Here is a 16,717-nt window from a genome sequence, read left to right as displayed (position 1 = left end):
TTATCTGTGCCAAAGCTAGCTCTGGGTTCCCGTTTCATATAGGTTTGTTATTATAACAAATGCACAATTTTTATAACAAATTTATCATCAGCCAATGAGATTGAAGGATTTCAGGAGCTTTCCACTGTTTCAAATTTTTTAACATAGAAAGTTTTATGAAACGGGTCCATGGACTGTGTTATAGATATTATAGTCTATGGGAGACATTGCCCGACGTGCTGCAATCCTTAGACTTGGCAACCATGACGTCTCCTCTAATCCACTCGGCAAGGAATGCAGTCTTCCAGAATACTTGCAGTGATGTCTTCCATGGTGTCCTCCAGGGGAGCGTTTCATCAACACTTTTGTCCGACAAGTTGTCAGATCTGACAACTTTCCCTGATTCATTGGCAGGTACTGTTACTATAGTAATTGGCGGATAAAACAAGACTTGTTGGATAAAATCCTTTCATGAAACGCTGCCCAAGAGTTCTCATAAGGCCACCGCACACCTTACGACCCTACTGGCTTGCGACTGAGTGTAGGGGAGATGAATTGCAAGGCAGTCATAAGCCTCGACACCGCACACCTTGCGATCCGATCTGCGACTCACGCATGCGCTTTTTTATTTTTGGCACAGCAATTGAGAAATTGTGCTTACTACTGCGTATGCGCGTTGTTTATCATAATACGCGTTATGCAACTCTGTCTGATTGGCTGGGGGTTGGACTGAGCTTGCGATCCAGTCATAAGGATTCGACATGTCAAATCCTTCAGATTTTCCTTGCGACTTGTCTCTGACCGGTTTGCGACCCTCAAGCTGACAAGAGCTGTGACGTCACATCTCCCCTCACCCAGTCGCAAGCCAGTCGCCGACCGGTCGGGTCGTAAGGTGTGCGGTGGCCTATAGACACTTGCTATTACAGGTCTGGTGAAGAAAATCCCTATAGCTGATACCTATAAATGGACATTGTATATTCCCTGGACCTGTGGGAATAAAGTCTTTCAGAGAGATGACTGCCTTCCGGGCATCTGGGCAAGTGTTACACCAGCACTCCCTATGGTAAGACCTCACTTCCTGTCTTTTGGATAATACTGGTTAGTATAGGTAAAGAGGGTCCTGCTTTTCACACCAACATCCCTGATTCATGGAAAAATTTCCTCAAGAATTATTGGGGCATCACTTATATCTAAGGGCTTTACAGGTACTTTCATTGGTTAAGACTCTGCTCTTTCTGCCTTTTGGACAATGCTGGCAAGGATACATGTAGGTAAAGAGATCCCTGCATATGAGACACTTTAAAAATCAATACTCCTGATTCATGGAAAATGTCTTCAAGAATTCCTGAGGCAATGTCTTCAAGAATTCCTGGGGCAATGTCTTCAAGGATTCCTGGGGCAATGTCTTCAAGGATTCCTGGGGCAACCTCTTCAAGAATTCCTGGGGCAATGTCTTCAAGGATTCCTGGGGCAATATATACAAGGATTCCCGGGGCAATGTCTTTGAGGGTTAAACAGATACTTCCCTTGGTGACGAATCTCTGCTCTTTCTTCTCCTTATTACTGCTGCTATCAGAGGTGCTGTTATGATAATCCCGCAGATGACATCAATAAACCCTATAACACAGAAGGAGATGTTATATGACTTGGTCCTATCATAGATACCACCTGTGTACATAAAAAAGAAAGAAGGAGAGTGTCACTGCCAATCGATGATTGGCCTCTTTCAGCTAAATTTGTTGGATATCTCATATGGGGCATTACATTATTTTAATGCCTGAATGATCTACTTTTTAAATTGTTAATGTTGGTATTATTTCATTGCTACCATATTTTCAAGTATTCAGAAATGAAATATGAGATTAATTAATGCACTTGCTTGTGTGAGAGAGATACAGTATGTATAGAAGCTTGCTGGAAAGTGAAATAATAAATCCAACAATATTTCAAGGTCTCAATTCTAGAGTGGTTGAACTTGATAGCATTGAGGAAACAGAATACCAATAGTACACAGCTCCTCGCCATAATATTGAAGGTTACAAGTTTTTCTGTAGAATATGAATTTTTTGTGATATTCCCCCAATTTTGAGAGGTGATTAACACAAATATTCTTGTAATTTAATAGTGTATAAATGCTGTTTTCCCCAGTCGCCAGGGCAACAGATTAATCTCGCAAAAATAATGTGCGTTTCCCTGTTAATGGTAGATAAACATGGTATAAATGATCCAATTGATTAAATTCAAGCTTCCAAGTTAATACAAATAAAATTTATAAATATTCAAGGGTCATTAAAATAGTCCCCATTGGCCCAGAGCCATAGTAACAGCTTAACCCCCAACCCGAAAAGTGCACATTTTGATAAAAATATAAAATTCTGATTGTTTAATAGCTCACCTAAAAGGGCGCCACTAATTGGAAACCCAATACCAAGAGAGACAAGAAGCATTGAGACAGCTGCCTTGTACCTCTCAGTGGCAACAGAACCATTGACAATGATGAACTGCAGCGATGTCTTGGCTCCTAGAGAAAACCCATTTAGGAAAGACAGCAGAGACAGAAACCAGAAAGTAGTGGCACCGTAATTGATGAAAAACGCAACTGAAGATAATAGGTTCATGATGAGGTAGGAGACCTCGTTTGGAATGAACTTCTTGGCTGTGAAGAAGCCAATGCAGAAGCGTCCGAATATATTTCCGACACCGCCAGCTGTCGCGACATAGACGGACATCTGTGAGTCGAAGCCCTTCGCTTCTGCGTTAGGAATAACAAAGAGAACCCAGCCATCGTAGGAGACTCCAAAGAGGATTGTTGCGAGGCAGATGCCAAAGAAGACCGGGTAATCCTTGAAGAGGTAGAGGTCAAATAACTCGGCAATGCTGTGGCACCATCGTCCAAAACACGTCCGATTTGGGTTGTCTTTTGGACAGTCCTCACAGGCAATTGCCTCTTTGACAGAGACACTGTTTGAGGTTGTATTGTACGATGCTACCAGTTCGTGATGATGTTTGCTGTCCGAGATTTCCACTTCGGAGCCAAAGCTTGTATAGCCATTGGGGGCAGCATCTTCGGAATCACTGATGCGACGTATAAGAACTTTGCCATCTGATTTGCAATTGGTGTTGGTATTTTCAGAGTGTCTCAGATGACCGTTGCCAGTATGTTCATGATGTATCAGATCATCTGTCTCACCTTCTGAATCAACATACAGATCAGTTGTACCATTTTCTTCTTCTGCACTCCCACATGCTCCTTGTGATGAACAATGTCCACTGTGCTCCCTTTTCCTCTCCCTCTCCGCCACCTCCATGGTGTCATCCAGAGGCAATTCTCCTGTTGCTGACTCCTCTGCCTTTGGGACTGGCTCTAAGAGGGCGCCGCTCACGAGTGTATTAAGATTAATGGCTCCTAGGAGCATCAAGGCACCCCTCCAACCATAGCTGGTGACAAAGACCTCAAAGAGAAGGGGTAGAATCATAAGACCGATACCTCCACCTGTAAGGTTGATGCTTGAGGCGATTTCAAACAGATCAGGGAAATAGTCAACAGGGCTGGAGTTTGCTGGTAAAACCACCGTGCTAAAGCCGATTCCTGATGCAAAGAGAAGAAGAGGGGGAAAAGGACATGAGAAGCAATACAAATCAAATATAAAGACCCGTTCTTGCAAACATTGATGCTTAAACAAGGAAAGTTCATATCTGACATCTTGTCGGACGACAATTGACAAATTTTGATGAAATATTCCTGAAATGTGTTATCTTTTAATGAAGATAAGACTATCCAAGAATGAAAATGTTCATTAAAAATGGTCATATAAAAATTTGATACTGAGGACAGGAAGGTAAGTACAGCTATGGGGCTGCAGAACAGTATTGAAAGGGAAGGGGCTGACCATGCATCCCCCCCCCAAAAAAAAAGATCAGATGAGCATTTTTAAGTTTTTGTACAAGTTTATTGATAAAATAAATGGAGATAGGGAAGGATGCCGATCCCTCCACCCGCTCCATTGCCCCTGAAGTATACTTACAAGATATAATCGCGAAATAAGAATGAAGAATTGATTTACCAAACATAAATAGAGCTGCAGCGAAGAGAGATCCTGTCATTGCAAAGGCTGATAAGATGAGTCCTAGTGATCCAATCAGACCTCCAGCCATGACTACCTGACGGACAGAGAAGCGCCTTAGAAGAGGGGTGTTCAATACCGCTGGAGAAAAATAAATAGAGGAAAATTGACTTGAGACATTGGCCCATATTCTGAAGTCGGGTTTAACTTAAACTCAGGTTGTGGCTTAAGCAGGGAAGTGTTGTATAACTCTTCCCTGGTTTAAGTATGGATAGCCAAATTTTACATGAATCGCTAACAGTACAGATATCATATTTCAGCTATTTGGCTCTGAAATCATTCATAAAGTATAAATAGATGAATCGGGAAAGAGCACATTTAACATAAGAACCATGCAACTTAATAAAACCTTTAACACTTTTGGCTTCCCATAATTTTAGCAGAGAGACCATTACGTTAAGCCAGACTTCAGAATACAGACCATAATGTCTTAGATCAGAAGAAAAATCATACCTGGGGACGTTTCATGAAAGTTGTCTGCACTGACCATATGCAGACTAAATTGTCAGTGCTGACATTTTCTGTGAAACAAAAATCCTGGGTTTTGATTAAAGGTCAAGTCCACCTCAGAAAAATGTTGATTTTAATCAATAGAGAAAAATCAGACAAGCACAATGCTGAAAATTTCATCAAAACCGGAGGTAAAATAAGAAAGTGACATTTCAAAGTTTCGCTTATTTTCAACAAAATAGTTAAATGAACGAGCCAGTTACATCCAAATGAGAGAGTCGATGATGTCACTCACTCACAATTCTTTTGTTTTTATTGATTGAATTATACAATATTTCAATTTTAACGAATTTGACGATTAGGACCTCTTTACCTGAAGCACAAAATGTTAAAATAATGGAATTCCACTTGTTCAGGGAGGAATGAAACTTCATTTTACATGACAATGACAAGAAAATAAAAATATTTCATATTTCATATAATAAAATACAAAAGAAATAGTGAGTGATGTCATCAGTTCCTCATTTACATACCGACCGAGATAACTGTTTCGTGAAATGAAGCGAAACTTTGAAACGTCATAACATTCTCATTTTTACATCCGATTTTGATGAAATTTTCAGTGTTATGCTTGATGATTTTTTCTCTTTTTATTCAAATCAAGTTTTTGTTGGGATGGACTTGTCCTTGATATGGTAAGGGTCGGAGGAAGACACCTTTTCACTGCTGACAACTTTCATGATTCTTTTATCCATGAGATAATTGGATTTTAATTTCGGGCAACGAGTTGAATCAAAGAACTAGCGTAGCAGCAAGTGAGACAATATATAGGCCTATGGTTAATAAGTCAAGGGTTTTAAAAATCACTCCTCATATCATAATCTAATCGTGCTTATTTAAAAGACAAGTCTACCCAAAGAATTTCATTCAAATCAGGTTTAAAAATAATAAAGAGTTATGAAATTTCAAAGTTTTTCTTATTTTTCACATACTTGATAAAGTCACTATTTCTTTTGTATTTTTAATGAATGAATCACACAATATTTCATCCCAGGATTTACAGAAAAGGGAACCTTTTAATCAAATCACAGTGGGTTCCAACAGTGGCTATTCGACGTCCACGTTAAGAGAGGAATCAAACTCTGTTTCACTTTGTAACGCGTAGTAAATTAAAATGTTTCACATTTCATATAATAAAATAGAAAATATTAAGAGTGGGCGACGTCATCGATTCCTTCATTAATCTTCAAAGGGAGGGAAAAGGGTGCACTTATAACCGTGGATGAAATTCAAAGGAAATTTAAAGAAGAAGAATGGCAAGAAAGAAGGCTGGCGCTAGGCAGAGGTAAGATGTCTCTTCATTTAAGGAAATGGGAAAATCTTAATTAAAAGAATAAATAGGGAGAGTGAGGCAAAGGTACAAATACAACGAGAGACAAAGCCACAAAACAAAATAAAAACACAGAAAAGAAACAATACGGAGAATTGGATTCCCTTCCATGTAGAGTATAGGCATAAAGGGGATAATGCTCCTAACCTGGGGACGGAGGGGGAGGTGGAACAAAAGTTTAAATCTTTTTTTCTCTCTCTTATCATGTCATATATTTTGTTAATATTTCATTTTATAATTGCTGAAACGCATTAGTATCAATTTCTAGTATTTTTGAAGTTTGATGTATAATTATATTGGTAATGGATTTATTGTATAATTTATAACTATGTTTCAAATATTTTGTACAAAAATTAATTGCCTATAGAATGTGATAATAGAGAATACAATAAAACATCTTAAAAAAAATACCGGCCGGAATCTGCATATATTTATAATCACGGAGATGAAATTAAGCAAATCGTCAAAATGTCATAACTTTCTTATTCACATCCGCTTTTGATGAAATGTTCAGCATTGTTTGATTTTCCCTCTTTAACTCAATCAACCTTTCGACTGGAGTGACTTCCTCCATTGATAGAGAGCACTATCCGCATCCGGAGTATATAAGGTTCCGGAATCCGATGTCGGACAAATAACAATCATCGGTCCTTGCTGTTTAAATAATCAATACTGGTGACTAATTCTGACACACCCGATACTCAATCAAAACAAGCATAATCAATGATGAATGAAATTCAGTCAAAATCGGAAATCATTTGTGGTTTTGAATTTGGGAAATTCTGACGTCACCTGCAACTTTAACCACGCAGAAACCATGGCAACAAAAGGATCGTAGCTATATTTGAGTAGCATAACAAAAAAAATAGATTGAATGACGTCTCTTGAACAGCGGAAAATAAGATGTTTCATTTTGGCCGATAATACTGATGTTTATAGGACAATGGATGAGAAAGAATAATTCAAGGGGAAATTTGGTTCAAAAATTTTCATTGTTCCCGACCCCAGCTTTATTTATAGATTATTATTATCATTATTTTTTTTTATTTGTTTTATTTTACTTATTTTTATTTTTTATTTATTTATTTATTTTATTTATTTTTTTTTTTGGGGGGGGGCATAGGCGGCGGAAGCGGGGGGGGGGGGTCCTGTCCCGCCCTAAATTTGAGGTGGGGGCGAACCCCCCCAAAAAAAATTTCTGTTGATAATTTTTAACTGTGTCCATCCCCAAATTTCAGGTGGACCCCCCGAATTTGTTTGGCTTCCGCCGCCCAAATTCAAAGATGTTCCGTTGTGAGTCCACATTTCTTCTATTCCTTTTTTAAAGTCATTGATAGAGTTTTCATTCCAGCATGTGTGAATTATTGATTTAAGGTCGCCACATGGTAGGCAGTACAGAGACATTGATTTCCGTTCATTTTCGGTGAACTTGATTCAACAATTTACCATCTGTTTTCTATAAAACAAATATCTAATGGCAAATAATACAAAGTCACGCAATCCAGGATTGATTGATGATCAGTCATAATGGTGAAAGACGTGACAATTTCAACGACGGTGTGACCTTTTATCAGAATTTTTATTTCATTAACATAAAACGAAACGGAACAACAAAGAAATGCAACCGGTATTGTTTTTTTTTCTCTTTGCTTTAACCTAACTGCCTAAGCCAATAAAATAATGATTTGAACCAGCACTTGGTTTAATTGGTTCCAGAATAGAGTTGACTTATCAACACTTTATTTCCGTTAACTTTCAGTCCTTCCGAGAAAATAAAACTTGCGAGAACTTGATGACTTTATTTAAAATTAAAACATGAACCAAAATTTGGAGGGTCAAATAAACAGAAAACGGAAGATATAACAGCATAATTACATTTTTACTTTAACATAAAAATAAACCCTTTTTATTTGTTGATTTGTGTTTTTACATACTAGTCACACCCCTTTTGTCTTCAACCACGTACGGTCCAAGTTCAGCTTCCTTTGAAAATTATCAACAGTTTATCCTTAAATTTAATGATTGGATTTCTTTTACTTTGTTATTATTCACACAAGATGAAATCCAAAAGGACGAGGTGACCAACAATATACAGTGCGTCCCAGAAAAAACGAAACCGAGATTTAGCGATCATTTATCATTACTTAATCATAAATAAAATAGACAAATGACCTACCAATTTAAAGCTTAGAATCTCCTCTTTCATCTGATATTACTTAGATTATTTCTCATTCACGCATGAGTGAGCAAAAACAATTTGAAAAAAGGATACCAAAAACTCATTTGGCGGGGGGTATCTGGGTTTCAAAAAGAAAACCACATTTTTGAAAAGTTCAAAATCTCCTCTTTAATTTAATACCTAAATTACAGAAAATGGTCAAGAAATAACAAAGTTCTGGTCATTTGAAATAAGGCTTGAATTTCAATAATTTCATAAAATGAAGAGGTTCTCCAGGCTGGCTTTCAAACTCACTCGACACTCTTGTTTTGTTGACGATCAGCCATGCATTAAATCTTTTATTCACCATGCGAAAGCTTCTGTGGGAAACCGGTGAAAACACGTTTATCTCATGAAATTATGGAAATACAAGCCTTGTTTCAAATGACCAGAACTTTTTTATTTCTTGACCATTTTCTGTAATTTAGGCACCAAATTAAAGAGCAGATATTGAATTTTTCAGAAATGTGGTTTTCTTTTTGAAACCCAGATACCCCCCGCCAAATGAGTTTTTTGTATCCTTTTTTCAAATTGTTTTTGCTCACTCATGCGTGAATGAGAAATAATCTAAGTAATATCAGATGAAAGAGGAGATTCTCAGCTTTAAACTGGTAGGTCATTTGTCTATTCTATTTATGATTATGTTATAAAAATGATCGCTAAATCTCGGTTTCGTTTATTCTGGGACGCACTGTATATTTATAAATGTGATCAGCTTGAAACATTTCCGTTATTATAGAGTTATTAATATTTAGCTATATATTCTTTAAAAAAAAGCTAAAATGTTCTCCGTCTGTGATTCATTTAACTCCCGATTGTCTAGAGAGCATCATAAGTGCCAAGTACTTGACAAACAACCAGCGACATATTGTCTTGTATTTTTTTTCAATTTCCCTCTCAATTTCAAGGAACTTAAAGGGATGGTCCGGGCTGAAAGTATTTATAGCTTAAAAAATAGAGTAGAATTCACTAAGCAAATTACCAAAAATTTCATCAAAATCAGATAACAAATAACAAAGTTATTGAATTTTAAAGTTTGGCAATATTTTTTTTGAAACAGTCATCATGAATATTCATTAGATGGGCTGATTATGTCACATCCCACTTGTTCTTTTGTACTTTATTATATAAATTTAGGCTTATCAAAATATTTTCCTCCAATAACTAGAAACAATTTCATTATAAGAGAGACATATTATTCACACAAGTATGAAATAATGAAAAAAAAATGATTTTATGTAAGTAACATAAGAAAACGGAAAGTGGGGATGTGACATCATCAGCCCACCTATTATTCATGACGACTGTCTTCACAAAATATTGCTAAAATTTAATCTTCATTAACTTTATTATTTGCTATCCGATTCTGATGACTTTTTTCGGCATTTCGGTCAATAAATTCTACTCTATGTATCAAGATATCAATATTTTCGGCCCAGACCATCCCTTTAATTTGGTAATTGATGAACTTTAATTGCCTTTTTGTTCTCTCATTCCGGTTTAATGGCCCATTTAAACGTTCTTTGAAAATTGTATTGTCGTGAAAAGCCACATCCGGGAATTGCAGAACATTCGGACGCGAAAACATCGTAGAGTGACATTCAACGTAACTTTACGTCGTATATCCCGTTTCCCGTACCCATGCATATACCTGGGTCCCGTAACACAAAGCTTAGCAATGATCTTAGAAATCTTTCTACGATTGATTCCATTGACTACAATGTACAATCAATCGTAGAAATTAGGCGTACGATTAATTGATAACCTCTGTTTCACGGGACCATGGTGTTTCATGATAAAGTTGTTCGAAAGTTACGAGGGACTTGACTGGTAGTCCTCTGGCAAGGGTTAATTAGCGCCAGTAAAATATGGTGCACTTATTTTACCACAAGATAGGATCACCAATCGTCCGTAAAGTCACTCGTAACTTACGAACAGCTTTATGAAACACCCACCAGAACATTATCATGTGAATGTCACTTTCAATTATAATACAATTCTTGGGATAGGCTGAAGTGAATGAAAAAAAAAGAAATGTGAAAATGGAACATTGCTTACATAACCAATAAGTAGCCCCATGGGCCATGCCTATGATAGTACCAATGTAGGCTGTGGAGGTCCCGAAGTCTGACGTCATATCGTTTAATATCACCCCGAACGACCGCACGGTACCGGTCTCCAGGAACGATACGAAGAATACTCCGGTCAGGATGAACCATCGCTTGGTACCACGTGTTAACCGATGACGAACCTCCATTGTGACGTCACAACTAGTCACGACTCGCCGGTGAGCAATCTGAAAAAGGAGTAATGAAATAATAGGGGCCGTCATTAAAATAGTCACGTCGACTGCATGGTGACGAATTTCAGGTAAGTGTCGTTCTTACCAAAGTCTGGCTTTATACCAGAGAGCTTTAATTGTGATATCAGACGGGACGGTTCCCGAGAGCGCTAATACTATAATAGAACAAACTGATCAACCAGTCTGCATTCACTTTCCAACAATACTTCTCTGCGCTTCGCATATCTCAGTGACGTTTCTTAGCCAACTTATAACGTCTTCAGGGCCGTGGAAGCGGGGGGGGGGGGGGGGGTGGGGATGGGGCTTCAGCCCCCCACTTTTTTCCAAAACCATGTACAAAAACGTAAAAATGACCATACGATTGTCATTTTTTATGGTCAGCCCCCATATTTGGCTCAGCCCTCTCCCCCCCCCCCCCCACTTTGAAAACCGCGGCCGCCGTAACGTCCTATCAAAGGGATGGAATTGTACAATTGAAATTATTCTTGTGGATAGAGGACCATTCTTCTATACTTATCTATAATCTATATTTCAAAACATCGTTACACTTTCTTTATCTCTCAATAGGTAAAAGAGGTTCAATAAGACAATCGTTCTAACGGGTGGGAATTGTTTCAGCAAAATTATTTCATTGTCAGGATAAAAATGCAGAGTTCAGAATAGATTGTGTAAGTAAGTAAAAAAATAGTAAGTCATCTAATATCACAACTAGTCTGCGGGCACAGACCCCTGATTGAAACTTTGATCAACATGTGGGTCTTCGCACAAAGACTAGCACGTATATATGCATATTCAGAACCTGAACCCACAGAGCTATGCTTAACCCGAGTGAATGGTTTTGCACAGCAGACGATTATCGCCCGGGGAATATCGTAACCGGCGTATAGATGAAATCCGTTTCCTTTCAAGTTAATTTCCTGTGGTCGGCAGAAGTTGGAATTTCCTTTGCATCATTCGATTTATTCGACTTGACGTACGGTAGAATGCCTCCCAGAATCCAACCGAATTCCATCCGAATGTGGCCGAAATTAAATTTGTCTTGGCCTCATAGGGATCTTGGAGGGCTTATTCGGCTAGTTTTGGAACATTTCAAAACGAGCTGAATCCCTCAACGAATGTTCCCGAATACGTGCATTCGGATATAGTGATTCGGTTCCGCCGATGTAACCCTGGTTTTTAACTTTGTGAAAAACTACCCGGTCTGGCTGTTTTGTGTTAAATCTATTCTTTGATTTAGTCTCTCTTCCATGTGATAGTGACAATGTTTAGTCATGATACGGTTAAGAGTACAAATGAACCCTTACTGTCAACTTAATGCCCTACATGCAATGTCACTTTCATTATAAACACTCAGTTACACCCAGAGTACAGGGCCGTAACTAGGGGGGCGTTCAGGGTCCCCCTTCCCCTTGGAAAAAAATATGAAAAGACACAAAATATTATTATTTTTTTTTACTTGAAAGCACTTTTTCCTCTTGTCAAGTTCTGCTCCAGTAGGCAATGTTGAAAACTTCTTTTTTACAAGTGATCCTCATCACAAAAATTTTATAGGTAGCCTATACGGGCTATTTGTATTAGCAGAACATCCCTCCCGCAATGTTGGGTTCAATGTTATTTCTCTTTCCGCTAAATGAACAATAGGCTACATTAGGTGGGATCAACGTTTATTGTCATGTGTGCTATTATGATTTCATGAAACTTGTCGCTTTAAATTGTTTGCTTCAATATTTTTTTTTAACTTCCCCGCCCCCATGAGAAAAGTGAAATAAACTTCAAACGGGGGTGGGGGGAGGGGTAAAGATAGGGTATTGTTGGGAAGGTTAGAGTAGGGAACGTGCAGCCTGAGCCCCTAACCATGAATAAATAAATAGGCAATGAATAACTAAGCATGAACTAAGAAACATAAATGTAAGCATAAATACATATATCAAAACAAAATAGAAAAATATGACTCCTCTCCTGAGTACGCGTGCGTTTTTTGTCAGAAAAAAATGCAGCCTTGAATAAATAAAAATGTGCTTCATATAACATTGGACAGCGTAAAAAATAAGAGTTTTCGTTCTTATACCAAACAAATGGCAGTTTGAAACTTACCATATAAAACGGTCACATATGAATTCTGAATCAATCAAAAGCAGCTTGAAAGCAATATATATCTGGTCGTTGTTACAAACGCTTTTGATGTCTTTGTTTTTTTCGAATTCGTAAATGAAGTGATATTTTGCATGCCACTCGTTGTTGACGCTGTTATTCAAATTTGAGTATGCTCGATCCAAGCGTGCTATAATGCCTGGTAGGTTTTACGCAACGGGACCCGGGGCGTTGCACCTGTTTACTAGTATCGAATTCAACTGAACGATGGTCAATTTCTTTGACGTGTTGATTAATATTATCTATGACGGGTACCAGCAAAATGATATGGTAATCCAACGCTAAATATCACATTCACATTAATACTATATAGAATACACGTTCACGGATAAATAAATTTTAATCTCCGTTGTAATTCCCGAATACAACAAGCAAATTCAGATAATCATTATACTCCTCACAGTATATTTCGGGCATGTAAGTTTGATGAATATGCCCCTTAAGGTGAAGAGAAATCTAAACGTTATCGGCAAAATGCCATTTTTCCTTTTCAACCCGGACAAAACAATGGAGAATGCGCAGCTCTAATGCTTACTTTCTTGCAACAATTTTCAAAAGGTGACAGAATATAATGCGTGACAAGCTTGCATGGTGAATATAACGATATATACCACGTATTGAAAAAAAAATCCTGACAAATGTTCAATCATTCACACTCCATCTATCAGGCTCAAAAAAAACCTCCTGACTCAAACATTGTCATCCTAACGCACCCCTCTCCAAAAAATAAATAATAATAATCATACCTTAAGCACACAATACTGCTATCCCTCCTTTGATAGTGTTGTCCTGTCGCGCACAAATCGGTCATAGAAATAGTCGCCTAAGCAAAGTAATAGCCAAGGTCATATCTCGTTTACTTGATTTCAGTAAGATAATCCAAATCAACAAAGTTTTCGGTGGTACACGGAGGCTGAATTCACAAATCTATCAGAGTAAGTATGGTTACACCATGAAAATCTTCAGTAGTATAACAATAATCATGATAACTGAAGTAGAAGAAAAGAAACATCCACCGGTGTGTATTTTTTTCAAACAAGCTGCTGCCCCATGTTACACGTCTTTCATTGGGCGATATAACTTACTATTGACCCCACTTATGAGTAAATGTATTTGGGATCCGCGCGCACGTTGCACTTTTCGATAATAAGCGGACGTGATTGGTTCAAAGTGCGAAATGTTCATTCTATCCTACTTCCTGTAGCGACGGGTTGTTTCCGCGTCGGTGGGTAATCGGTCTGTCATTCAGTTCATGGGTGTGATCGTCTCGTGAGGCGTGAAATCTGGAAGTACTTTATTCTGAACGAGACTTTTCAGGGTTGCTTTAAAACTTGGTCATTGCCATCGTCAAAATCATATGTCAATGAAGGATTTTTAGTTTTGAGTTGAAGGTGTCTTTGTTTTTATTTCTTTGGAAAGATGTATAAGTATATATATATATAAAATATTTAGCCTATATATCAACCATTGGCCTAAAAGGTCCATGCATCAACTGGGGTCCGTTGCAGAAAGAGTTACGTTTAAACGCAAGTCAAAAAATCAATCGCAAGTCCAAAATGCGCGCTGTTGATTGGTTGAAAATCAAGTTGCGCGTGATTTTTAGAGTTGCGTTTGATTGCAACTCTTTCTGCAACGGGCCCCAGGTCTAATAATGATTTTCGAGCAGAATGGGCGATAATGATGTATAGAATATAGAATTTCCAAAGGGTCGGTTATGTAGTTGCCTATTCTATGGTATACTATATACCCGGTACAATAGAGCGAGATCCAGCTGCTGTAAAAAATGATTATAATAAAATACTATCTTGGTAATAATATAAACGCCATTCAAATGAACCTGCTTGCACTGGTTTCTTTTCAACCAATAGTGATGTGACCGGCAATATAGGCCTATTCTAAATACAGGCCTATTCTAAACAGGCGTACACAAATACATTCTCTGTAAATAACACTGTTTGCAGAATCTCACACAGCATTAACGATTATAAGGGCTCGGTTTGGGGGCATTCTAATATGATATCACTATCTTGCTATTTCTTTTCAAATTCAAAACAATACCCAATCACATCAATTGTTTTTTTTTTGCGAGTGGATACACGGCCCTGGGAAGCGAGGGTGCTGAAGAACTCCCAAGCTTTTTTTGCTTGGATGCTTAGTATGTTAAACACCAAAGGCAGCACCCCATGAAAATCACGGGCTAATACTAATCAGTCGGGTCGCGTGCACGTGCGAAATCACTCGGGTTTTGGAATTTGGCGATTTTTTTTTTACTTCGATGCGATTTTTTTTCTAACAGTGTCTTCAATGGGACAAGCACGCTGGGAAAATAAAATGAAATTGAAATTCGAGTTTCGTTTTAAGCGATCCGACTGCTTAGTATAAGCCAAATCATGGGAGCGATTCATGAAAGGACTTGGCAGACGTTTTATCCGACGGTTACTATGGTAATACTGCCTCTCAGCCAATCATAATCAACGAATGTTGTCAGATTTTACAACTTGTTGGACGAAAATGCCGATAAAACACTCTCAAGAAAGGTATGCCCCCCCCAAAAAAAAACATATGGAAATTTGAATAAAATCACCTTTTGTAGTGAAAATCCGTCCTTTTTTTTGCTTGTCATTTTTTTTCTAAGCACCCCCTATTCAAAAACATTCCGAGGGCCCTCGATGTGCAACAAGATTGTTTAAAAAAAATTGTCGATTTTAAAGAATAAGTTTTTATTTGATTTTCATGCTTTTACAGGAGCCAAGTCATGTTTTAATGGTTTCATTCACCTCAACCGTTTTTATCATACATTTATTAAAATCGGCCTAAAATTTCTATTTACGAATTTGGTGGCGTTGTATACGCACGTATAAAAATGAAATCAAACGGCAGATATTTTCGTCATTCAGTTGACATGATTTATCAGAAGCAAAATGAAACTGCATAATTCCCACTCCTCTTTTTAAAGCATTCCTTTTCGGCTTGTTGTTTCTTTTGATCCAAAAGTTTCTCGATCATGAAAAAAAGGAAGAAAACTAATAATAGCATGTCTTTCCGGTATTCCCAGGGGGCGTTTCATAAAACTCTTCGTAAGTTAAGAGCGAATTTAAGAACGACTGGTGAGCCTTTCTTACGTGCCGAACCATCGCCAATGAATACACCATTTACCACTGTCATGAAAGGATCATCAGCTGGTCTTAAAGTCGCTCTTAACTTAAGAACAGCTTTATGAAACACTCACCAGGTCCGGCAATGCATTGAAGTAATTTCATAATAATTGTACTTATCCGAGGGTTTGTTTTGTGAACATTACGAGCTAGTTGATCATGACCATGGGATTAAAAGCGGGGGTGCTGGTGGGTATGTTATACCACGCACGGTTGTACACCATAATCAGTTATATAGCCCACGGAAGTTCGGTATGTCTGCTAAAATGTAGAAATTTGACACATATTCCTGGTATTCTTCATTTCGGAAGCGATAAGCTTTTATATGTTTTTTTTTTCACTTCATCTAACCAAACTACATTTTAGTTTAGAAATAGAATATTAATTGACTCCGACAACATCACGATGGTAGCACACACAACTGCTTTGTGAAGTAGAGCTCGGCTGCTGTGACCCCCCCAAAAAAAAAACCAACAACAACAGGCAAAACGGGCGGGACTCGAACCCACGACCTCTGTGATTTGTTTTCTTTCACAACAGCCGAGCTCTAGTTGCGTGTGTTACCCTCGTGATATGGTATTGTTTGAGAGAGAGAAAAAGGAAATTCTATTTCTTGTCTTTATCACATAACGAACTATTATTAGTCCATCAATTTCAGACTGTTTTACTAAAATTCACTACTTAGCTTTTTTTCTGTTAATAAAATTCCATTCATTTTCGATTCAAACTTGGTTTCTTTCATTTTTTTTTCTTAACAAACGCCATGTTTACAGAGTTACTCGTCTCGGGGATTCGACACGCAAGCCGTGCTCAACGCAGCAATTTTATGCTGTGTAAACGCGTTCAGTGTGACCTGCGAGCCATGTCGAACAAGGCTTTTTTTTTCATCCGCCAAAATCGCAGGTTTCAACCAGCGAGCCGAGTCAGACTCGCCTTTTTTGGTGTGTA

The 16,717-nt window shown here is 38.0% G+C and overlaps 1 protein-coding gene across 2 annotated transcripts; it reads right to left on the bottom strand.

Annotated features, from left to right (window-relative positions):
- Nucleotides 1-818: 818 nt before the first annotated feature.
- Nucleotides 819-13,713, bottom strand: LOC121417163. Of its 2 annotated transcripts, none has more exons than XM_041610754.1 (5): nucleotides 13,361-13,713; nucleotides 10,220-10,457; nucleotides 4,044-4,184; nucleotides 2,375-3,568; nucleotides 819-1,647 (listed from the first exon to the last, which is right to left on the bottom strand). In XM_041610754.1, the coding sequence occupies exons 2-5, from the start codon at nucleotides 10,416-10,418 to the stop codon at nucleotides 1,490-1,492; spliced, it is 1,692 nt and encodes a 563-aa protein (XP_041466688.1). In that variant the 5' UTR covers nucleotides 10,419-10,457; nucleotides 13,361-13,713; the 3' UTR covers nucleotides 819-1,489. The 2 variants fall into 2 exon arrangements, with proteins under 2 accessions (XP_041466688.1, XP_041466687.1); XM_041610753.1 differs by lacking the exon at nucleotides 13,361-13,713 and adding an exon at nucleotides 12,558-12,758.
- Between the last annotated feature and the right edge of the window lie 3,004 nt (nucleotides 13,714-16,717).

The sequence above is a fragment of the Lytechinus variegatus genome, chromosome 6, assembly GCF_018143015.1.
Source record: "Lytechinus variegatus isolate NC3 chromosome 6, Lvar_3.0, whole genome shotgun sequence".
Taxonomy (NCBI): domain Eukaryota; kingdom Metazoa; phylum Echinodermata; class Echinoidea; order Temnopleuroida; family Toxopneustidae; genus Lytechinus; species Lytechinus variegatus.
Note: the sequence above shows the minus strand (reverse complement) of the source record. Positions and strands in the feature narration are given on the sequence as shown.